At 36.4% G+C, this 24674-nt stretch overlaps 1 protein-coding gene and 1 non-coding gene across 2 annotated transcripts in view; both read left to right on the forward strand.

Moving 5' to 3' along the window:
* Window positions 1–24674, forward strand: part of LOC146162666 (von Willebrand factor A domain-containing protein 3B-like) — a 43999-nt gene that overhangs the window by 13472 nt on the left and 5853 nt on the right. Inside the window, exons 13-39 of the mRNA XM_083385268.1 lie at window positions 113–236; window positions 882–988; window positions 2227–2256; window positions 3949–4131; window positions 4989–5108; window positions 5672–5748; window positions 6536–6721; window positions 7112–7242; window positions 7616–7682; window positions 8151–8307; window positions 9104–9276; window positions 10298–10419; window positions 11676–11950; window positions 13140–13228; window positions 14355–14508; window positions 15057–15149; window positions 15708–15850; window positions 16510–16586; window positions 17383–17993; window positions 18477–18548; window positions 18950–18987; window positions 20761–20867; window positions 21278–21304; window positions 22029–22109; window positions 23262–23379; window positions 23801–23927; window positions 24442–24579. Of these exons, the coding sequence (XP_083241394.1) occupies window positions 113–236; window positions 882–988; window positions 2227–2256; window positions 3949–4131; window positions 4989–5108; window positions 5672–5748; window positions 6536–6721; window positions 7112–7242; window positions 7616–7682; window positions 8151–8307; window positions 9104–9276; window positions 10298–10419; window positions 11676–11950; window positions 13140–13228; window positions 14355–14508; window positions 15057–15149; window positions 15708–15850; window positions 16510–16586; window positions 17383–17993; window positions 18477–18548; window positions 18950–18987; window positions 20761–20867; window positions 21278–21304; window positions 22029–22109; window positions 23262–23379; window positions 23801–23927; window positions 24442–24579 (3627 nt within the window). The remainder of the gene's footprint in view (window positions 1–112; window positions 237–881; window positions 989–2226; window positions 2257–3948; window positions 4132–4988; window positions 5109–5671; window positions 5749–6535; window positions 6722–7111; window positions 7243–7615; window positions 7683–8150; window positions 8308–9103; window positions 9277–10297; window positions 10420–11675; window positions 11951–13139; window positions 13229–14354; window positions 14509–15056; window positions 15150–15707; window positions 15851–16509; window positions 16587–17382; window positions 17994–18476; window positions 18549–18949; window positions 18988–20760; window positions 20868–21277; window positions 21305–22028; window positions 22110–23261; window positions 23380–23800; window positions 23928–24441; window positions 24580–24674) is intronic.
* Window positions 13659–13733, forward strand: Trnat-ggu (transfer RNA threonine (anticodon GGU)). Its single transcript has one exon. It is a non-coding gene; the product is annotated as a tRNA-Thr (tRNA).

Raw genomic sequence — 24674 nt, forward strand, 5'->3', positions numbered from 1 at the left:
TGTTACCGACTTCTGTTTGGGCTTTGATATTCTTCCTACGTCTTAGTACAACCTCCAATCTTTATGCTCCATAGTCTTAAATGATTTTGGAATAAGCTAACATTTCCCCCAGGAGCAACTAAGGCACAAGAGCAAGTTCAACTTCGTGACCTTTGACACGAAAGCTGTCGCTTGGAAAGATCGGGCTGTTGACGTCACTGAGCAAAACCTACTCAACGCTTGGAACTGGATCAAAGGTTAGTGTTGTTTTTAGGCGGAGTTAAAGGCTTCGATTGTTTGAAATTGTATTCATTTGTCAGCACTCTAGCGTACAGAGACAACCTTTTCGGGAACAGTCGATTTTCCTTTTCTTTGGTTGAATTCATTTATATTTTAGGTACCCCATGCTACCAAGAGAGGCATAAGTAAATACTTGTTGTAATGTTAAAGATGAAATCTCGCTTTTAAATGAATTAATCTTCCCGAATTTTGGGAGGCACGTTCAAAACAATGTTTTTAGTTCGTGAAGGTTATGCCTATTGTTTTTACCAAAAAGGCTTGTGCTGCTTTAATACATTATCTCGAACCCCTGGTATTGATGCCTAATGCCCTCACCCTTAGTTATAAACCGATTAACCCCTGGCTGACACTCAATAGTAAAATAACCACCGCAAACATAATTGTAAGTAAATCGAGTTGTTTAACATGCAGATATTGGTGTCGAAAGTACTTGCACATTGGTAAGGATTAAACCTGATTGTACCTAGTTTTACCCCTTAGTTAAAACTAATTAAACCTAATTGAACGTAGTTTGCCGCCTTTCTTGCGGTTTAGTCACAGAATACAGCCAAAAAAGCGTTTTTTTTATATTAAAACTCATACTTGAGTTGCTTTTCACGCAGATATCGGTGTTGGTGGAAGTACTAACACATTGGCAGCTCTGAGGATAGCCCTTGCAGATCCTTACACGCACGCCATATACCTGCTAACAGACGGACGTCCTGATCAGGTAAAAGACATAAACCTCTTAAAAATGCCCCATTACAGAATTCATCATACAATTTTTACTGAAACATTTATATACATATTGTGTGAATGTGTGTAACTGAGCTACACAGGTTCAAAGGGAAAAACGTCGAGAAACAGCTGACAGCTGATCCCCTTCAATTGAGGCTATTGTATTATAATCTTGATCAGGCTGACTGACTTTCAGCAAGCAAGGTCAGTCTAGAAAAACAACTAGCCTGTAGTGAGGTTCGTACTCACGACCTCCGGTCATACCGGGACCGTCGCTCTACCAACTGAGCTAAACAGGCTTAGAGGGGAGCAAGTAGAGAAACAACCTTGCCACCGTTGCCTGCTACATCCTGTTTGTGTATACAACCTCAATTGAAGGGGGTCAACAGCCTGTATTTAGCAAACTGAAGCGTTCATATGCACAATGTGTAGTGTGTTATGAAGCCCTTCTATAGCCGTACTAACCAACGATGACGACTCTTATTACCTAGTATACATGATGCCCCCGAAAAGGCTTACCTAAATCAATCGACACCATCTGGATAAAAAGCAGGCTACTCCGTAGGCATCGTGTCCAATCTATACTGAATGGATATTCTACGCTATAATTAATTAGCCAGAATAGCATACTGGGTCGAAGAATAAAAAAAATTGAAAGAGCCCAAAGCAAAATGTAGCGTGGCTGAATAACGTGCTAACGGGCGTGTCTTTGTTCTATTTTTATCATAAATGCTTCAGCGAAAACGATTAAAAGTTGTCTACTATATTTTAGGTTTGAAGCGGGCCAAAAGCCTGTATCGAACGCCTAACTTCAGAATCGGCTAATCTAAGTTTTTATATGCACCTGTGTCTGATTTTTATTTATTAAATATCGTTTTTATAACTAACCAAATGTAATTGTTGAGCAGGTCTCCTAATTTTTAATGTATAATATCTTCAATAGAATAATCTGGTTGAAAAGTTAGAAAAATAAACGCTTCCTCTTTTTCTCGAGATTCGGCAATTTAATAGATCCATCCCGTAAGGCGTAAATTAATTGCTCGTAAATACCTTTTTTGTTTGTCACTTTTGTAATGGTTGCGGATAATTTATAATAAATATAGATAAAATGTTAAATGCCTGAATTAAGTTTTAGTTCACATGTTATTTAAGAAATAGCCTTTGCATCCGTACTGTTATATTTGTAAAACTGGTTTAGAAATAGGCGTATTAACAAAATCTTGATTTCAGTCTCAGCAAATGTTTTGGATGTTGTTGCAAGTAAGTGAGCATGCTTCGATCATAATCACGGCAAAATCATCCATATTAAACTAAATCTCGGTAGCGTACTTTTTAAAAGCATGCATTGCACTCTTTTAACAACGCAAGTAATCCATTCTAGTGTTAATATATTAGATATCACCTTTTTAGTAATAAATCATCACAAAAGTGTCCCGGCCTATGTTGCCTAAAAAAGTGTACATTTTAACTCCGATACATAAAGATGATAATAGAATTTGAATCGAGTATAGATGATAACTTTATTTATTGCATGTGTAACATTATATAGTCAGTACTGCAATGCTACCATCAGAACTATTTTTTCACAGCAAAATATTGTGTCAATATGTCAGAAAATTTCTTAAAAATTTTAATCAGTAGAAATGTATATAATGATGGTTCAATCTAGTGAAACCTGAACCATTAAAATAATATGTTTTAAATTAATTGATTAACCAAATGTAACAAGATAACTAGTATTCTACTGTATATGAAACACCTGCCATTTTAATATAGCTCTTTAATTTTATCGTTCTTCACATCAATTATTAACGGAGATCAGAAACTATCCACGACCTTTTGTTGTGTATAAAGAAACACTAAACCATTTCTGTTTACCTATAGCTGTACATAATTTATAGCCTGTACGTACTGTATATTTCATTTTGTTTAATTAAGTGCCGGATAACTGTAAGCCTTGACGATCACTGGCCGAAAATAAATTCGTGCCGAACTTTGTTATTTGATTTTATCGTTAACCGAGGAATATAAATTACTAATATGCAACAAAACTGTAGTGAGCTTTAATATATTGTCGTGTAATTTAAAATTTCGCAAAACTTTAATTTGGAATTGCATTCAAAAACGTTTCAACTGGGCTTTTTCTTAGCCAAGGTCGGCGGGCTGTAATTTGGTGATCGCTAAGTTAAAATAATGAACAGCTCGTATTTGAGTTGTTATTAAGCTGAACACAGGAAAGGCGCTTCTTAAATCTTCGCAAAGCCGGTGTCTGTAATTTTATACAGGCTGAACCTAACCAACCACGCTTAGTTGCCACATGGAAATACTTGTGCTTTATTGTAGTGTAAAACGGGCCTTGAGCGTGACAAGACAATATCTTTAAACGCTCCAATTTCATCTCATTAACTTGTTTAATCATAGTATTGACGCCATTTGGTATTGTGTCGGATCGTGATAATTTTTGTCCAAAATATCGGCTATCGGAATCGGAATAAAACGTACACAGACATCCCTGCTTATACTTCTTATTATCGGCTCCAAACCGATATTATCGGACATCCCTATAGTCGTGTCGCTGAATATCCTGGTCAGCTTGTCTTAGCTAAAGTTTCAACGTAGTTTTGCTGTAGTTTGTTCAAGCGAGCTTTAATCATTTCGTATCGCAAAACATTTTGACCCAAATATCGGGAAACAATGAAATACATAATAAAATGCACACGGACGGTGTTTTTTTTAAGGTGTACCGAAACGGTCCCCCAAATTTCTCCAGCGGTTTCCCCAAATCTGGACTTGCAACAAATATGGCTATTTTTGGGTATTTAAATGAAACACTTGCGGTCTCTTAAAACTACTTAGCGGTCACCCAAACCAAACCATAAAAAAAACCTGCACAGGGACATTCCTACTTACTCCTTGGCTTAGCTGCAGTTTAAACGAAGTTTGAACACTTAGAACCCGAGATCGGTGTTGGCTCAAGTTCAGCTCCAGCATCCAGTTCCCATCCACACGATCGCCTTCAATTGCAACGACCTGGAGGCCAACAAGTTCCTCTTTCAGATTTCACAAGACACAGGAGGAAGATACCACAACTTCTCAAGCACCGGGGGATTCCCCGAATCTCCGCCGCCTTTCGAGGTAGGAGAGATGTTGTTTTTTTCGATGTTGAAAATGAATAAAGAGTTATTCGAAACGTTTAAAATGATACCTACTTCTGTATGGGCTTTTATATTCTTATTACGTCCTACCCCAACCTCCAACCATTATGCTCCAATGTATGCTTTTTGTTTCGGTAAGAAACCTTTTGTTGTGTGGCTGGAATTGGGGTTTTGATGGAAACAGGTGTATACGGCAATTGTGTAGATTTCTAGCAAGGCTGTTTAGAAACTCGGTTAAAAACAACAACGACTCAGTTCGTATAAATAAAGAGTCCGACTTCGGCCAGTTATGCGATTCCGTCGAGCCCCGAATCTGACTTTACCGGCTTTATTCAGACATTTTCTCTAAATTCTATAGTGCGGGTGTCTACAAATGTTTTTAATTGCGCTAGGCAAACTTCTAAAATGGTATTTTCTTCGGAGCGAAATGGTTGAAGGTTTTAGTTAGACGTAAAATAAATATCAAAGTATAGGTAGTATTTTGATGGACTCGTATATCTCTTTATCCATTTTCTACATGGTCTTCTTACTATGTGTTTTATTCGATTTACTTAAATTTATTTAGAACAGTGAACCTGAAAGACTTAATTACTGAAGTCAGTGTTTTACATCCTTAAAGTAACATGCTTAGTTTTTATGTTTGCTATTTGACCTGTATGGACATGTGTACTTTATATTTTGTTTTGTTATTTTTATACTTTTTGCCTATGAATTGAAATAATTAGGACGCGGGCGTGAAAGTTAATTAATCATCTCCCCCAGTTAAAATAACCAGTGTTTTTTATTTACACATTATCCTCAAAAAACATTTGTAATGTATTTTTTGGGCTTACTTAGAGCGAAGACGTGTCGTTGCTGAAGAAGGAATTGGAGCAAGGAAAGCGAGATCTTGAGAAGATATCCAAGTTGAGGGCGCAATGCGTTATGCTGGATTGGTACCACAACAAGCAACTCAAGGTACAAATTAAAAGTCTATGGGAAGGTGGTGCGATTTTCCTGCTACAAAATACCTTGGGTTTAAGACCGACGAGTAAAATAGGGGTCAAAAATATGTGCTTTTAAATGTTTTGATCAAAAACAAAAAAATACTCGTAATTTACTTTTACTCGTATTGCTTAACGTACTCGTAATAAGTTGTGAATGTTTTTAAAATATCTTCCTATTGGTTTTATAACACCTACGACTTTTTGTGTTAGTTGCTTGTTTTATTGTAGGCCTACACATTATAGTGTATTTTAGGCTTTCAATAACTAAAAAATACTGCACAAATTACCCGAGTTTTATCAGCTTAACAACCTTTTTATTACTTTTTTAATCTTTCATAGTATTTAAAATTTAATTTTCCATAATATACAAACCATAATTTATGTTCACCAAACCAAAATTAGTAAATTTTACCCATAAAGTATTGAGTTTTTAAAGCATTAACACCGGTAACACTTTTATTGACATATCGTTGATTAAATACCGTTAATCGTGAAACGACTTCCCAATATATTTAATTTATTTTGATTTGTCAGAGTGGTCGCAAAACGCCTGCGATAGAACAACCACCAAGACCAAGAAGTGAAAACTCGAGGCGACGCGACAGTGGCAGGTAATTACTGTAATCTGTTGTATTATTATTGTAACTTAAATTTTGTACATTTTGATTGTATTCTAACTCTAAAAAAACGTTTTACGTTGTTTCGCTACTATGTTAGCATTTGTTGTTAGAGCCTAGGTATGTCTGATTATATTGAATCCGACGCCAAGCGATATTATCGGTACCTGTCCGATACTAGGGTGGTATCGGTGCTGGTTCGTTACCAAATTGATTTGTGACACAACAATGTTTCGCACTTCAACGTAAAGTGCTAAGTCCAACCTAAGTGCTATACGTTATAAGACAGTGTTTGTCAACCTATGGTTGGCCGTTTATATTGGTTATGGCGTTGACTGCAGTATTTTTAATGGTTAGATTTATTTAGATTTGTTCTACGTAAGATTTCACCAAAATTTGATAATATTGCTTTGGGCCGCAAAGCTTCGTTGTTCTATATATGCTTTAGTTTTGGGGGTCGCCGAGAAACATGTTGAGAAAAACTGTTTCGAGTCAGTCAAGTTTTTTTTTTTTTTTTTTTTTTTTCATAGGAAAATTACATTATAATAGAAGAAAAACAAGCCAGCTGGCGAAAAAGCACAGTTAGACTTAATAACGTGGTAAATATAACTATTGCGCTTTTTCAGTTCTGTCAACATTACATACTTCACCACATCTAATAAATTCATTTTACATCGGGTAGGACGATGGTACTTTTTAACCAAAAATCGGATATCGAAGTAAAGTACCAAGTATTAGACATCTCTATTTGTGGCAACGAATAAACAGCATTTATCTATAGCAGCGGTCGCAGCACCCCACCGCCGCGGCCCCATACCAGCCAGGGTCACTACACTCACCCCTCTCCCCCCAAGAGCGACTACCCGCAGTTGGCGGTGGCCCACAAGAACCACAGGGGGAGCGCCGGGGTAAACGACCCCATCATACTTAAGAAGCGGTACAAGAGGAAAAATCAAAATAAGGGTAAGTTATGTTTATAGAAATTAGACTTTTGTAGTGCTTCGACATTTCAGACTGTGCTTACAGTACTTTGACATTCATGGCCAATGGCTATACTTTAACATTGAGAACGTCTTTTCTAGTTTAATAGGCGTTCGGGGACCGAAATGCTGACTTAAGGGGCAATCAATTGAACTGCAGCTTATGCGTTTAAACGAAATTATTCTAGAGTCACCTGATATTATGAACGAGGCTTCAACATTAAGAAAACAATAGAATAGTGAGCTGATAAATGAATTGCATGAAGATTTCGAACGATAACAAACCTTAAGCCAACCCTAACTTGTCGAAGAAATCGCTACGGTAAAAGCGATTAGCGCATACACTAACCCTTCCTTTTTGCTTCAGTGTCGCACAGAGCCGGGCACACCAGGACCAGTGTTTTGAGGCTTGCAGCATCCGACCATGGAGAACTTAACGGCTGGATGTTGCCTGAAACCAGGAAGTTTATGGAGAATCAGATCAACAAATCAATGGAGGCATATCAAGGTAAAACTGTGTGGCGATTTTTAAGTAACCTGAACGACCTCCTAACTCATTTAATTGTGTTTTAAACTAAACTGCAAATAGATAGTTTAAATTTAGGGTAGTTTTACTTATTTAGATAAAAATAGATCAGGCTATAGAATTATGCTAGAACTGTTTCATAGAACCTATACTGCTAATAAAAAATAATACGTTATATAAACTATAGGAATTTTATCTTATTTTGTTAAAAAGACCAAGCTATATTTCTGCTAAACTGACTTGCATACAATTTTTCCCAACCTAAACTACAACCTTTATTTTATAATCTTAAAACTCAAACCTGTTTTGTTTGATGGATAAGTTCCCGGGTATAAACCTACATTTCTGTATCCAGATATTATGAGAGGAAAAATGGCTGAAAAAGAGAAAAAGAAGGTCAAGCGAAAGAAGCCAGCTGTCAAGTAAGTTGACATGGTTAATGTTTATCCAAGTTGCTAATTCTCCATTAATAGAAACCATGAACATCTAAAATATGTCTTCGTGGAAAGGTAGATATACATTTGTACAGTAGATATCAGAGGCGTAGCAAGGATGCTCGGCAAAACTATAAAATTGGCAACCTCTCCTTCATGTTTAATCACATTTTGTTTAAATTAACACAATAATATACCTTACTTTATACGGAAAACAATTCAAATTTTAATAGAACATTGTTTTTAAAAAAGAAGCATCCTCATTTTGGCATTTGAAATCATCATTTTGGCGCCCGGGGACATATGTAACCCCCTAGCTACGGCTCTGGTGGATATGCATCGGTACAAAATCGCCAATTTATCAACTTTGTCTAAATTCTTATTCAAACGTAAACTGCAAACACTGCCTTTGTCTTCCTCTGTGTGACGAATAATGGCCTTTGTCTTGTCCTGCAGTCCGCTTGACCTGCCCAACTCAGTTTGGTTAAAGAAGAACGGCTTGGTGGCCCGCAAGCTCACAGTAATGGACGTGCTGACACCTACTGTTGTCAGAGTGAAGCCAAAATACATTCCTGTGCTCGACTCTCACGTTGTGTCCAAGGTTTTCAATGACGTAAGTTGACTATTTTAAATTTTTAGGGGTCAGAAATAACTACTCTGACAAAATAAAGATAAATCAGTCAATTTTACAAAAAAATTAACAAAATTAGGTTTTTTGCCTCAATTGATTTTATTCACATAAAAAACCGTAACCAAAGTAATTTTTTTTTGACTATATTTACCTATTTCGTAAAACATAATGATATTTATTATTATTGTGTGTTTTAAGATCCTTGCCTGTTTTATCTGTTAGTTGTTCTTTTTTTATATTAAAAGATCTAAAAATGAAAATTAACAACAAACAAGGGTATATAAAAGATAAAAAAAAATATTTAAAAAAGCGTTTACCCCAAGAGCAGCATTCTCAGTTCTGATAAAATAAAACTAACGTAAAACACCCAAAAAATTTTCGATATAAAGAATCTCCCGCAGACAATAAACGTAAAAGAAAGATTCTTGCTGTCGCATTGGATGGTTAGACTGTTTTAAAAAAATACTGTTTAAGAACCTGTTTTCAAGTTGATGTTAAGAGTGTTTATAAAAAAGGTTTGAAACATAAAATCATTTCCTAAAATTAAAAAATGAGTTTTGACTATAAAACAAAAAATATTGAGAAATGATCTTATGTTTGATGCGTGTTTACAGCCGTAACATCAACTTACAAACAGTTTACACCAAAGGCATATCTGCTTAAAAAAATATTTGAGAAATGATTTTAAGAAACAGTCTTAACATCAACCTGAAAACAGTTTACGTCAAAGGTGTATTTCTTGAAGAAGATTAATTTTATGAATCACGATTCGCTTTAGGTCCTCCCAATTGCTCACGTGTCCCCACGAAACCGACAAGAAGTTCGCCTGGTCAACCCTGCTGCTGTCGACCTTCCAGGATACGACAAGCGACTGAGCGCTGCTGTTGCTGAGTTCAGGGAGAGACTTGACTTGGTCATTTGGAGGAACCTAACCCAGGAAGAACGCGACAAGTAAGTGTTTTAGACCCGCTTGTGAGGCTTTTGTACCCGTGGCCCTTTTTTGATGCTTTTAGATAGTCGTGGACCCCTTACATTTTTCTAGTGTAATATCTGCATTTAGTTCTTTTGAATAATTTGGTATATCTGCGTAGTCAACTTTATGTTGAGTAAAGTAACAGACAACTACAAATTACGTTATGACACGTTTATTTTAATGTGATTTCTGCTGCTGCATCTACGAAGCAAATGGTTGTGTTTTACACAATGCCATGTCATTTGCGAATGATAGCATCAACCAAAATCCAGTACATGCGAACTGCTGTAATGCTGCCTTCCATTTTCCATTTTAGAATCTATTTGTGTTACATCACAATGAAAGTACAACGTCACACTCAATGTGATTTGCAACATGTTAAATTGTGATTAGGCATATATGCCAGCGGTAATTAAATTTATATAGGTGTATTTAGAAGTTTTTGCGGACCCCTGGAAAACGTTTTGCGGACCCCCAGAGGTCCGTGGACCCCCGGTTGAGAACCACTGGTTTAGAAAGTGCCATAGTAAAGTAATTTTTTGAACATAGTAAACCATTTATTTAAGCATTTGAAGGCCTTCCGATCCTCTAGCACAATCCCTAATACCTTGTATACAAGCAGTTATTTTTTAGGTGTTAAACCAAAATGGTCTCACCGAAAACCGAAATGGTCTTATTTTCTCCAACCATCTTTAAAAAAGTGTTTTATGAGCTTTGGTTATTTTGACATACTTATGTGAAATCGTTGTGCTGTCTTAAATTTCTCACCGGTCACCTAATGAGGACAATAAAAAAGTAAACTTCTAACACTTGTCTGTTTATAGGAACAGCAAACAGCTCAATTATAGTTATTATTTAACAAAGGGCACAATATACAGACAAATTCTTAAAAAAAAATTATCTTTAAATAGTGTCACCTGATTACCCTAATCAAAATTAGACAAATACAACCATTTACAAAGGTAAAAATTTGACAAGTTTCTTATTTCATTTTTTTAGATTTGAAGATGGTCCGGTGTCTTACACCGAGAACGAGGACGCCTTAAATCAATCCCTGGATCGCTTAGGATGGCCAATCACCCAGAAGGAAATCCAAGTTCTGCTCGATGAAATTTACCTGGGTGAGATTATAATTTTTTGATATGTGATGTCAAATTGATCGTCGACACAAAACAGCCGATGTGCCGTACTATTCTTTGAAAAAGAGTTTGGAGGGGCACGCTAACACTATGCACGGATATCAGCAATGTAGCTTAATAGTAAATGTCAAGCCAAAAAGTATATTAAATCGAAATCATCTTGATAAAGACGTTTTGATACGAACTTGTATCATCGCCAGTTAATGTGACTGAAATATTTCCGAATCTCAACTAAAAAGGTGGAACGCAATGCTGATTATTCTGAGTTTCTAATTGTTTAGACTTTAGAGCAGGGTTTCTTAACCATTTTAGCGCTCGTACCCTTTGAGCTTTCATAAATTTTTATCGTACTCCCTGTCTACAATGGCCGACGGAAGTGTATAAAATTGTAATAATAGGAATAAAACTCAATGTATTTATATCTTACGTGCTTAATACATGCAATAAATACAGTCTTGTGAGTTAAACAATATTTACAAAACACAAACAATCAGACAATTTACTAATGGCTTTTTTGTTGTTGCTTTTTGTAAATTGCGCATATATGCCTAAAAAGCGCATAATTTCACACAACATGTCGTACCCTCTGCTTTGGTGATTCGTGCGACCAAAGGGTACATGTACCCCTGGTTAAGAACCCCTGCTTTGGAGCATTAACTAGCACCTTCCGGTGTGGAACAGGTTTTGATACAGAGGGTTTTCATTATATTGAAAAGGGCATACAGTTTTGAAAGTGGTAGCCATCAATCGTTTCTAGGAACAAAGTGGGAGGTCTTAAATTATAGTTAGAGGGTAAAAGTAAAATAAATAATTTAAAGTAAAAAAAAACTTAATTGGAAAAAATGAGAATTTACCCTTGCCTTAGCAGGGGCTTCGTTTAATCAATAATATATAAAAAGACATGCTAGTTTTTCGATGGTAGCCATAAAACGTTTTCTGGAACAAAGTAGGGTGGTCTTTATTTTACAAGTAAAAAAATAATAAACCAAAGTAAAAATAAATAAAGTGGATAAAATGACAAAAAATTCAAACCCGACCTTTGTCCTTTGTAGAGCAAGGGCTTCGTTTAATAAAAAATAATAAAAATACATGCTAGTTTCGAATGTACTATAGTCATAAAAGTTTCTAGGAACAAAGTAGGGTGTTAATTTTATACAAAAAAAATTAAACAGCCTAATATAAAAAAATTAAAGAGGATTAAATGAGAAACATTTTGACCTTTGACCTTTCCCGATCAGGCGAGCGTTATCTCCAGCAGTCACGTGACCTGCAGCGAACCGCCAAGGAGCTGGCGATGGGAAGAAAGAAGAAAAAGAGTGAGAGCAAAGAGGAGTCATGGAGGAGGAGTGGAAGCAAAGATGAGTCATGGAGGAGGAGTGGAAGCAAAGAGGAGTCATGGAGGAGGAGTGGAAGCAACGAGGAGTCATGGAGGAGGAGTGGAAGCAAAGAAGAGAGAGTGGTTAGGAAGAGCGAAGAGCTGGAGGAGCGAACCGATTCATCTCCTGTCACAAGTGTAAGGGACTAAGGGTTTGGGTAATTGATAAACAAGTTGCTAAAAATACCCGTTTTTTTCTTAAAGATAATAAAACAAAAAACTTATTATTTTTTTTGCATAGGTTGAAAAGGTATGTTAGTCGGACCCCCCCCCCCAAATGATTTGCAATTTCTATCTTGAAAGATAAATTCACCAAAAAAACAAAAAACAGTAGGAACTAATGGTAATTTAACTTCTTAACACTAAAACCAAATTTTGGTCGAAAACAGTGGTTCTCAAACTTTTTTAAAAAAATCACGCAACGGTCCCCCAGTAATTTTTTTAATTGCTCACGGTCCCTTAAAAATACACACAAAATAATAATGGTATCGAGGGACGGGTGCACTTGCTTTTTCGCTATCAGCTCGGCTATGTCAACCTCTAACCAGTCTAACGAATCACATTATTTGAGTGAAGAAATCACGAACAGTTTTATAACCATGACCGTACAGACCACATTGCCAGCATAGCAAGCTGTAAAAACGTAATTCTCATTAGCGCAACGCAACACTATGATGTCAGAATCAACAATTCAACTTGAAGCTTACAATAACGTGAATGAACAATTAATAATAATCAACATGGTTTGGTGAAGTAAGTTGCCTGAAATTTTATTGCACAAAAAAATTCTTCAATAGGAGCGACGTGTTAATTTTGTGTTGGGTGCTTCGCGGTCCCAAAAAATTGTCTCGCGGACCCCAAAAGGACCGCGGACCCCAGTTTGAGAACCACTGGTCTAAAACAGCCCGGAAAAATTTATCTTTGAGCGTTTATGTTATTTTATTTTGTTTGTGTGAGAATGATAATGTCGTCATTTGTATCGGATCGAATCGCGAGGCTTTTTGTTTAAAACATCGGGTATAGGAATAAAGTGTTAACTATCGTACATCGCTAGTTCCTTTTACGACTCATTTCGGCAAAATACAAACATGTAAATCAGGATAAGGTGGTGGCTTCTATTTGAATAAGAGACTGATGATGTCGTGATTGTCGAAATATATTTCTCTTTTATAAACTAAAACCTATAGTGACTGATTTTGACAAGAAAAGTCTAAGGCCTGCTGAGCAAGATACAAATTCAGTTAAAACTTCGAATTTTGCTTGGCATATTAACTGGGCCTGGTATTTATTTATTCGACCTTAGTTAATGGTGTTTTGTTTGTTGTAGGACGCTCCGGAGAACCAGCAGCCTCCCAAGAAAGCCGTGACAATCCGCAAGAGTTCTGGTCTTAACCCTGGCCAAAAAGTCATAGCGAGGTTTGTGTTTATGATAGAATTTTTTTGAAACGCTTTAATTGAAAAGTTTTTTTCTCGATTTTGCTAAAAATTTGGTTTCAAAAAATCCTTTTACAACAAAAGCAAAGTCTCTTACAACAAAACCAATAATTTCTTCCCAGCAACTTTTTGTCCTTTGGGTTTCGTGCAACCCAAAATATCGGGTGTCGGTTTGTAATGATATCCGTATTGTCGAGCATCCCTATTAATTACACACAGCTTAATGTCCGAAAGGCCGTAATCGTTGGTCAAACAGCAGCTTCATAGGGGCTAGATGACAGTTGTGAAACAGATGTGTGTGCATCTTTTATTAAATTATATTGTACCGTATATCCCCTTCAATGTGAAGTTGTACTAACATAATGTAGCCAGTAATGGTGTCATGGTCGTTTCTCGACTTGCTCCCCTCTAAGCCTGTTTAGCTCAGTTGGTAGAGTGACGGTCCTGGTATGGCCGAAGGTCGTGAGTTCGAACCTCACTGCAGGCTAGTTGTTTTTCAAGTTTGCCTTGCTTGTATTATTGATCGACATATTCGGTTAGTCTACGATAGCTTCCGATGTAATATTAAGTTATTTTAAATCACAAAGTTTGTGACTTCGCTAACCCAGCCATAAATATCAACGGGCAATCAAACACACATTATACGTAAGCCGTAATCGTTGGTCAAAAAGGGGGCTACATCACAGTTGTTAAACACATACGTGTGTACATCTTTCAATAGCTTTCTGTAAATAACACTTCTGTATTAGTAATAACCAGAGTAATAACTTGGGTCCACTATGCACAGATCTGTAATGTACCTTGATATTGAATTGCAAAGCCAAAAAGGTCGAGTAGATCGACAGCATCTTGATTAAGACGTTTCGATACGAACTTGTATAATCTCCAGTTAATGTTACTGATAAGTAATTCAAGCATCACTTATAAAAGGTGGGACGCAATTGTTTCTATAGTTAGAGCATTATTCAGCGCCTTCAGGTATTGACCACGTACAGCGGTGTTGATAAGGTGTCAACGTTCAATTCAGGGCTGCAGTGGATCTACTCGACCTTTTTGGCTTTGCATTGCATTATCACGGAGTAATAACACTTGTGTATTATAACAATAGAGACGAGGTGGACGGTTATTACTACGAAGGCAGCATAGTGAAGTGCACAGACGCAAGACACGCTTTGGTCAGCTACAACCACGATGGGGAGGAAGTGGTTCCAGCCAGGTTCATTCTGCCCGTTACAGGGGCCGTGTCCTGCCCGCCCCTTAAGGTGGGTTGCGTGCTGGGGCTTGGGAATTGCCCTGAATTTTACCGATGTACGCTTCTTGGTAAATCAGATAACCGTTGTTGATTTTTGTGTAGAGCTTTTTTAATTAAAAGTGGTAACTTTCTTAAGATTGTTTTTCGGGCAAAATGTATATTTATTTAAAATCGTTTTGCAGTCCAAAGAATTTATTTTATTTTATTTCGAACTACGTGCCCTGCATAACACCTAAAAGCTTTAAACAAGCATCTACACGAATTTTAACATTAAATTTATCTCTGGTTGTTTTACAAGTTTTTGATTTAACATCGTATTGTTGTCTTACTTCCTTGATGGTTATTTGTAAAACGTTTTATATACTGGCCTATTACGATAAGCAGTTTACTTTTCAAAAGGGTTCGAATTGGTACAAAATTGCCGTTGACAACCTAAATAGTTATAAAAAACAATAAGCGGCGTTTGGTTTTTGTTAGTCAACAAGACAGTGCTACGATAATCATTGAATCGATTTTTCCTTATTGTGTGTTTTCAATTAAAAAAAAACGTTTTTCCAGGTTGGTGATTACGTGCTTGCTTACAGCGAAACGGAGAGTAATGTGCCTTGTTATGTTCCTGGTATGGTGATCGGTACACCAAGAAGAACTCAGGTAACAAGACAAACCTACAAACTCTTTTTAATGGCATACCCCAAAATGTTCTTGACCAGTCGTTCTTGAACTTTGTAATATCTTACCCCGAAAACGAACTTGGATTATGATTGCCCATAGTTCGAAGTAAGAGAGTATAATTTAATTTAACTTAAATATGTAGAAAAATATTAATTAATCCAGTTAGTTAGAGGAAATTACCCAAAGTTTACTGTTCTACAGTTGTTAAGAAATTAGTGGGTGTTCAGCAAATTTTTAATTTTTTTAATGTATGTAGTAAGTCTTTGTATTTAGCGTCGTTGGAACCTTAAATGAAACAAAATTCTGGGAATATACATATCAATTCCCAAGTTAACAGATACTCCGTTTTTCAGTTTGCATTAACTTAAACTATCATCAAATAAACCTAAAAATTAATTATTTTCGGGGACATACCATACCTGAAAAATGATCAAAACCGTTTAAACGAACTTTAAATACGTTCCAGGTTCAAATCTAAGTAAAGACATGAACTCACTTTCATAGCTCGAAATACAGACTCAGAACATTCTACTTCAGGTGCGCGACAAGTTCTTCACGATACTCAAGTACAACAACATGAAGAGCGCCCTCCTGCGGAAACGACTCTACAAGATCAGCGAGTCTCAGTACAAGTTCGCACGAAGATACGCCGAGAACGCCCAGCAGATTGACAACTCTGTGTGAGTTAAGAGCGTTGTTGCTTGTTGACCTATAACGCTTTCCATAAATATGCTGTTGCTACCCGGCGTAGTATACTTAAAATAAGATCTTCTGGTTATATATAATTGTTGGCCTAACGTTTTAGCTAACTATTCAGAAAGCGTTTACCAGGGAATGACACACATGGCCAACAAGACGCAAAGTGAAACGACACAAAAAAGCAGATAAAATTTGCGAATTGTGTGTCATTCCCTGATAAAGGCTTTCTAAATAGTAAGCTGAATCGTTGAGCAAACAAGTATATATCAGAAGAACTTATTTTTAGTACAACGCTTTCCATTTGCGCCATGCAACATATCGCCTGCTCTGAAAACGATGACAAACTGATTGAATATTAAAATATATTTTGCCCTTCAAATTATAACACGGAAATGTTTGAAGACGCGTTTAAACAAATTCTACAAATGTCTCAATAAATGCCTCAATTTGATTAAAGTCAAGAATGAAGTCCAATTTTTTTCTATTCGTTCTGCCACTTTATACCTTTTTTAATTTAATTGTAAAATGTTTATTACATAAAATTTCGCATATTTTGCACACAAAAGTAAAACACTTTTGCGTAATCCTTGCCTTAATAAATAATGAAAGGTTGTACAAAAGTTTATTTTCGATTTTCCAGACCCAGCGTTGATTTTATTCCACAACCACCCTTAAGAGCGCCACCCAGTGTTTCGTCCGACACAAGTTCGTCTGAAGGTTTGTGAATATTTTTAACATTCTTTCTCAAAGTTTTGATCATTAGCAAAACATTGGATTCACCTAGATATTACTTTGCATGCAAGTGAAGGCTGGGCAACAGAGTAACCGTTCTTGAAAAATATATATCTCATATCAGATTACTGACATTTATAGTTTAATTGAATAAGTTAAACTTTGTAGAGCTGTACAGCTATCAAGTCACACAGAGCAACAAGCAATAGTTTGCTTCGCGCATTTAGGCTAAATCAATTTAATAAAAAGTAAAACTATCTTTGTATTTACACAGGTAAACTTGGCTAAAATCAAACTTTGAGGTAACCATGACCTGGTGGCCTTCTGATGCAGTAATTTGCCAAAAGTTATTATTAACCTAATGCAGTAACTATTAGCCTTAAGGCCCGTTTACACTACAGCTGCACCGAGCTGAGCAAAGCGTAATTTGCATTTAAATTCTATTGTGGCGAGCGTTTAACGCTTTGCTAAACTCAAGCCCAGTGCAGCTATAGAAACACGTTAAGTTTTGGGGCGATTTTTACGCCCAGCTCGGCTCAGCGCAGCTGTAGTGAAAACAATTTCACGCCCAGCGCAGCTCAGTGCAGCTGTAGTGTAAACGGGCCTTAATGCGAGCTCTTTTGTCACACCTTAAATTATTGCTTTTCAACCTTTTTGGCGGCGACTGAAAAACCAAATGTAAATTTAACTGGAAAGCTTTGACGATCAACTTCTCTTTACCGAACTTTTTATAAGCGATCAAAATATAAGTTATTCATCCTGTTAACTTTCCTAAAAACAGAAGACTCTGATGACTCTCCACCTTCCAAGCCTAAAGTGGTGGACGTCGTTCTCCCTTCCAGCAGTGCGTCGAGCGTCACAAGTGTTACGTCACAACTGGACTCCCGCTCGCCTCCGATGGAGGACAATCGCCACAAGAAGAAGGGCAGGAGCAGCTCCAGGTTTAAAGGTCACGAAAGCTCCTCCAGCAGAAGCTCTTCTGTAGCCTCGTCCTCCCGAAAGCGGTTCAGCGATAGTAGAAGGAGGAGAGATCATCAACATCCGGATCGCGCAAAGTCCGACTCCCGTGTTCGCCCGTATTCGGGTCATCCCCACACAAAAGGCCAGCGGAAGTCGGAAAGAAAGCAGAAGAGCCACCAGAAGTCCTCCTCCGAGTCTTCTACATCTTCCTCCTTATCGGAAGATAACCGAGCTTCTTTGTCCAAGTCCTCTTCGCGTCGTCGCCGTGGTAACAGGGTAAGGTCGCGCTCTTCGGATGATCAGAGGACCTCGAGCGATGAAAGCCGAAGATTGGAGGTGGACAAGGAGGATGTTAACGCGATTAACAGGAACCTGGGAGATCTCCAAGCGAAACTGGAGGAGACGATGACGGAACAACAGAAGCAGAGAGAGGTGAATGTTTTAAACGTTTTTTAGTCTTATTTTTTGATCGTGTCTTTTTTTTGAATGCCCTTGTTTTTGTTTTTTTTCGTTTTTTCTAGTATATTTTTTTAGCTTTGTTATATTTTTACTTTGCTGCAATTCTTTTTTTTTAATTTTTACATTCGTTTTATTACTATACGCAAGTTTTTTTTTTAGTTTTTTTTGTTTGTGTGTGTGCTTTTGTGGTTTTCCCCAGTATAAATACGTTGTGCCGTAAAAGATCGTTCAAATTAAAATTTTTGTCCCGAATTTGAAACAAATGCAATAGTATCTTCGTTAAACGTTAATAGTTAAAAAGTTTAAACCGAATTTAGATTACATCTTGCGAAATCAAAGCATTATGGTCGGCTCATTGTTTCTATCTATATCTTTTGTTGGACAATATAATGAGCCATTCAGTTAAACTTTTTTTTAACATATGATATTAACAAATCGACACGTCATTTCGTTTAGGTTTTAAAACAACAAGCGGAAGATTTGGAAAGCGCAAGAAAACATTTTGAAGAAATGATGACACAACCGCCTGTAAGTCTACAAATAAACTTATATAGCCATGTGCTTAGCATAATGTAGAGGTGTGTAGACCCTTTAAACTGCAGCAAATAGTCTAGTAAAGCTCGCAACTCAGGTGAGACGCTATTAAAATATCCTTAAAGATATATTTATATTTCGCCAGCAAAGGCATCGTCAGTATATCTTAATTCGAATGAATTGATTAAATTTCTAGCTTCGCTAGAGTATTTGCTGTTATTATCAAGAATTAAGGTTTACAACTGTACATTTATCTTGCAAGGGCCAAAGTGATTTCCATTATTTCTTATTAAGTTTAACACCCTCTAAACTAGGTTTACTATATGTATCGTATAGCGGGGTGTAGCTATGGTAATGGTGTTTTGTAAATTTAAACAAATTTACAACCTCCCTAGCCGAAGAAAGTAACTGAAACTTCTGTGAACACCGAACAGTAAGTTGTTTTACATCACAGTAGAGCTAGCGTTTCCCATCCCTAATTTGTGTGCACTAACTACATCACAAAATTAATCGGCTGTTATTCTTTGACCTGCATGCTTTGCCTTCTACTTCTTTGCTGTTTATTTTCACACAGCAATCGCTTTTTTCTGCGTGTATTTTATTGACCCAGAAATCTTGTTTAATTGTAGAAATTAGAGATAGACCGATATATCGGTTTACCGATAATATCGGCCGATATTTGGCTTCTACCGATATATCGGTATCGGTAAATGTAGGTCGATACTTTGACCGATATTTTAGTACGAAAATATGAGATAATTTTTCCTGTACAACAAACAATTTACCCATTTTTCAATAAAAAAAAATTTGGATTTAGCATCACGTCAAGTTAATAATTTATGCAAAATATTAGTTTAATAATTAATCAAGGTATTTAAACTAAAACGTTATTTGGATTTTATTTTCATATAATTCAAGTTTTGAACATTTCCTAGGTATTTAAAAAAATCGGTATCGGGTATCGGTTGACAAAATTGTAAAAATTCGGGTATCGGTATCGGTTCAAAAAGGTAATATCGGTCGATCTCTAGTAGAAATATAACAAATACTGATGTAGCAACTGTTAATCAATGCTCGCAGTAATTTATTGTGTTCAAAATGACGAAAACCATTCATGGTTGTATCGGTTTAATGCTGTAAAACCTCAGCGTGTTCTCACCCTTTTTTCGCGGCGCCCCAAAACTAAGCGTAGGTGTATAAGCGAAAGTTGATGAAGTAATAATAATATAATTAGTATTATTTTTGTTAATATCAGGATCTAAGCCTGCTCCGACATTTCTAGTTGTTGATCTTTTTTCCATATCATATGATCTAAATAAATATATAGTTACGCAAAAACGCATCATCAGTTCTGCTATCTTGTATAAGCGAAAACCTTCACCACCCAAATCTATTCACCTGACTGTTGATAAGTGAACAAAAAAATAAGACAAATAACATAAGCACATTCAAATAATGAATATGAGCCTTCATATATCTCTCACAGTTTTCTTAATTTTTAACAAAAGCTTGCTGAACTGACTCCCATAAATCTAACCATGTGGACTACACAGCCGACGACCCAACAAAATTCGCGACCAATGGGTTGAGAGACACTGGTGTACTATATCAAAGATTTTTAGAGGTCCACACGTTTAAATTTAAGACACACCTCTCAGTCAATTTGGATTTTACATTTACTTTATTACTTTAAAGTTTAAAACATGCGGTAAATCCAACCAAGGTGGTTCTTTTTTATCGATTTACATGTCCGCTATATTGTTTTCAATTTGCAATGAAAGTGAAATGATTAATTGTCAAATCGACGTATCATCCCGACTATCATCGTCATAGTTTTGATTTGCTTTAGTAAATAATATCTCGCAACGTATTTGTGTTTGTCTAATCACCTAACAACACAAAAATAGATTTACACGTTTAAATAAGATAGTTGTGCACGACCATACACACAACTCATTCATATGTATACATACATATTTTTTTTCGTAAAATGTGTAAGTAACTTAAAAAAATGAAACAAAAGAACGTTTTTAGCTTTTCTAAAAATTTTTAAGTGAAATTTTGTAACTTATCCTAAAAACACAACACAGGCCTTAGAGCCCTAATATAGTTGGAAACATAAGACAATCAAATTCTACACAAACAGCCACGTTTTACAACATGGTATTCTCTAACGTGTTTATTCGCTAACTTTTGTGACCTTTAGTGAACCCTTGTCTGAAGTCGAGAGGAGCATTTCCTCCCACTCCTCCTCCTCCTCGAGTGACGAAGAGTCGACTCCACGCGCGCAATCGTCGAAGTCCGGCAATAAAAGTGAGGTTTTGAGAGTTTTTCTCAATATATTACGCTATATAAGTCCAGCTGTGGGGCCATATTTCATCTGTATCCAATTCACAGATAACGCGTTGCCAGCGTTAACGGGAAAAGTCCTTGCTTCTAACCGAAAGCCTCAAAGAAATACTTTAGCGACAGAAAGCGTTTTTTTGCGCTTCGCGTGTATAGTGTGAACCAACCCTATCGCTTTTTCCGAACTGGAATGTGTTTTTTTAAATATATATTATAAAAAGTAACGATTGTATGCTGTGTGATGTAAAACGTAGTAGCCTAAGTGTAGAAAAAATAATAAAGTCCATATTAAAAATACTCGCGACATTTGCTTTTGAATATAAACGGTTTAATTGTGATTGAATATTAATGTGAAACTAATTGTGTGTTTTTTTCAGCACCTGACCAGTATCCCGTTCCAAAAGGTAAGAAGTTCTGTTTGAACATAGGCTACCCATCTTATGTAATTTTTAGCACAAATTGTTAGTTGCTGTTAAGAAACCGATCAAGTTTTTGTGTGTATAATAAACTAACCCATATTTTGACAGAGAATTAGGTTTGATACCAACTTGATTGCAATGGTTAGGCTGTTTTAGAAAAATATCAGACCGTTTAGTGTTGTTTGATTTGGGTGTTAACGCCAACTTGAAAACCATTGAAATTTAACTTGCTTTTTAACTTGCGGCGCACTTTAATACAAATATAACTAGACAGTCACCATGGCTCCAATTCAACGCAATAAGCAATTTCCTTAATACTCTTAACACTTAAGAATTTTATGTTATACATTAAACGCGATATGTGTGTGCCTATTTATAACACGAATTGCTTAGTTATAATACAACTATTAAAATCTGTAGCTTCAAAACCATTGGTATATCTGAATTTTTTCAACAGCAAAATAAGTTGTCTGAACGTGGTACCAGTCAAAAAAAACCTCTACAAAAGCAGGCTCCCTAACCCAAGAAACTATTGATTGCCAAGCGACTCACTACGCGTTGATCTTTTTAGCATTTTGTGTGGGCTTTTTGTGTTTGTGAATACCTTGGTCATTAGCATTGAGTTGTGTGCATTCATATGGACTTTGTGTGGTGGGTTTTCATATCGCAGTTGCTTAAGACTTGCGTTAACTGACGTTGTGTTGGCCAGAAGCTGAACAGGTGTCGGTTCAAATCGACGACGACGGCCAATCTGTAATGGTAACGAGAGGAGACGAGGGTTTGCACATATGTACGTCGATTGCTTGAATTTTAGAAGAAAAAATGCACATCCTGTAGTGATTAGTCTGTTACAAATAGCAAATGTTAGCTGAGTTATATCTTCTGTCGTTTTTAGTCCGAATTTTCACAAAATGTAGTAATTAGACTGCTGGGAGTAATAACAATATATTTTTTGTCTTCTGGCATCAAACCACCACATATTGGCGAAAAGTCCAGGTGCTTGTTTATTGCATAATACTTAATTTAAAATTCCGGTTAAAGGTATTTGGTATACGCACTTCTGAAACTTTAACAAACACTGCATCCCGGTTAGATTGTCACATTTTAAATAATATTTTGAATAGATGTTTTAGTTCAGTGGCCGGCAACATTTTTTTTTTCTGAACCACGCTGAGACATATAAAAATTCTAAGTCACGTTTACGTTTAAAACAATGTGCGATGAATGTATGGCTATCACGCGGCCAACAACTACATGATAAGACTAAACTATTAAAAAGTGACTCGCGGCCCAATAAAAATGGCTCTGTGGTCCACAGTTTGCCGACCACTGTTTTAGATACACAAATATCTTAAAGTTACGTTGTCTGTTACCGTTTCTCGTGTTCTTGTTCTAACATTTCTTTCAGCTGTCTGTGAAAAAAAAAGAAATTAAAAACACTTAAGACTGGAAGCATGGCATAAATGTTTTGACAAACCCAGTCTTTGCCGGTATCAACTTTATTAACTTCTGTAGTGATTTATTTTATCTCTACTAACAATTGCATGGATTTCTGAATCTTGGTTGCACTCACTTGTTGCAAAACTACTAAACTTGGCGCGAAATTACGACGTCGCATGTGTACGTCTTTAAATTAGGCTTGAGCTGCATCAAGCGAAGTTTGCAAAAAACAATAGAAATTCTCAAAAAATCAATAGGCCTATATTAATATTGTGGTTGTATTGTCCGATGACATAAATATAAAGCCACGAGTAACGACCTAGTTATTTTTTGCCGTTTGATATTATCAATCTTATTTCTTTTTATGACTATTAATTCATAATATCGCTAAAAAAAGGATATTTTTATCTATAGACATCCTTAAAAATTGCCATCATTGCACTTTTTTAAATCCCCCAGTGAATGGTATTTATAATTACTGACTGTATTTCATTGATCGCAGCACGTTCGCCTCCAAAGTTCATCAACAAGGGTCAGGCGGCTGTAAGGGAGCTGAGTCCGCAAGTTTTAGTTGGTGAAGAAGTCTTGCACAGATGCCTCGACGATGGATGGTATTACCGGTAGGTTTTGAAGTTTAAAACATTTTTTTAAAACTATTGTTTAACAGAAGGGTAACCAGGTGACACTATATAAAAACAATTTGTATTAATTCTCGACAAGCTTTCGCACAACCGTGCTTCATCAGGTTAAAGTAGTTTTCTGTGCGAAAGCTTGTCAGGAATCAATACAATTTATTTGTCTTTACCTGATTACCACTTGATTACCCTATTTAGAATTATACATATACGGCCATTTACAAAAAATTGTAAAAGCAGTTAATTTTAAGACTACAAAAAAATTTCCATATTATTAGCGTCGGACTCACGTAATACCTAATCCAAATCAGTAGCTGCATCATAAAAATCAGTAAAAAATTCGTTTTTTGCCGGAAATAAGCTTACTTGGCTTTGAGATTGGTTCATATTCGCTTGTTTTCTGCAGAGGGACTGTGGTAAAAGTCAATTCAGATGAGGGAAGCTACGACATTTCTGACAACACAAACGGAATACAGAATACATTTAGGGAAGACATAATTACCGATACCGACGATGCCAGCAATATACTACAGGTAGAAAAACTATACGTGGTTGATTTAGCAAAAATGACTAAGCCTACTTATTCTACGGACCATTACAAATGAATCATAGGTTAAAACCTTTAATAATAAATACACGCTATTATAACAATTAACAAGACTCAAGTAATTAAATATTTTCTCTAGCTTGTGTGCAAACAACAAAATAAATGAAGCATGTTTATCTTAAGGTTTCAACTTTTTTCGATAAATGACTCAATTTCATATTGAAAAAGGCTTAATGAAAACACATTATTTTAGCACTTTAAGTCATGGTCCAAACACTGAAGTCAAGCCAAGTCATTTAAAAATCGTGACTTAAGTGCCCTTAAGTCAAGTCATTGACTCGAGTTAGTCTAACACTGGATATAACGGTCATATAATCTTGGTATTTGGTTTAATGGAATGCAGCGTTCTGAGTTAGGGGTGAACAAAACTGAAAAAAGTTTTACGAATCACTGGTCTGAAGCCTTTCACTAACTTATAACTTATACTGTTTTGTTTGCAGAAAAATGACTCCGTGGTCGCTCTTCACCCCGAGTACCCCAACAGTTACGCCCCTGGGGCCATCGCCGGGGTTTTACCCGATTCCTGGTTCAACGTTAAGTTTTACGACAACTCCGTGTCGAACGTGGCCAGGGACGAGGTATGTAAGGAGAAAGCCCGGCATTCAGCAAAGTACTTTGCCAATTGCTTGAAGCAGTACTGTTACGTGCTTAATTAGCACTACAAAATTATCAC

The sequence above is a fragment of the Ascidiella aspersa genome, chromosome 3, assembly GCF_963924565.1.
Source record: "Ascidiella aspersa chromosome 3, kaAscAspe10.2, whole genome shotgun sequence".
Lineage (NCBI taxonomy): Eukaryota > Metazoa > Chordata > Ascidiacea > Phlebobranchia > Ascidiidae > Ascidiella > Ascidiella aspersa.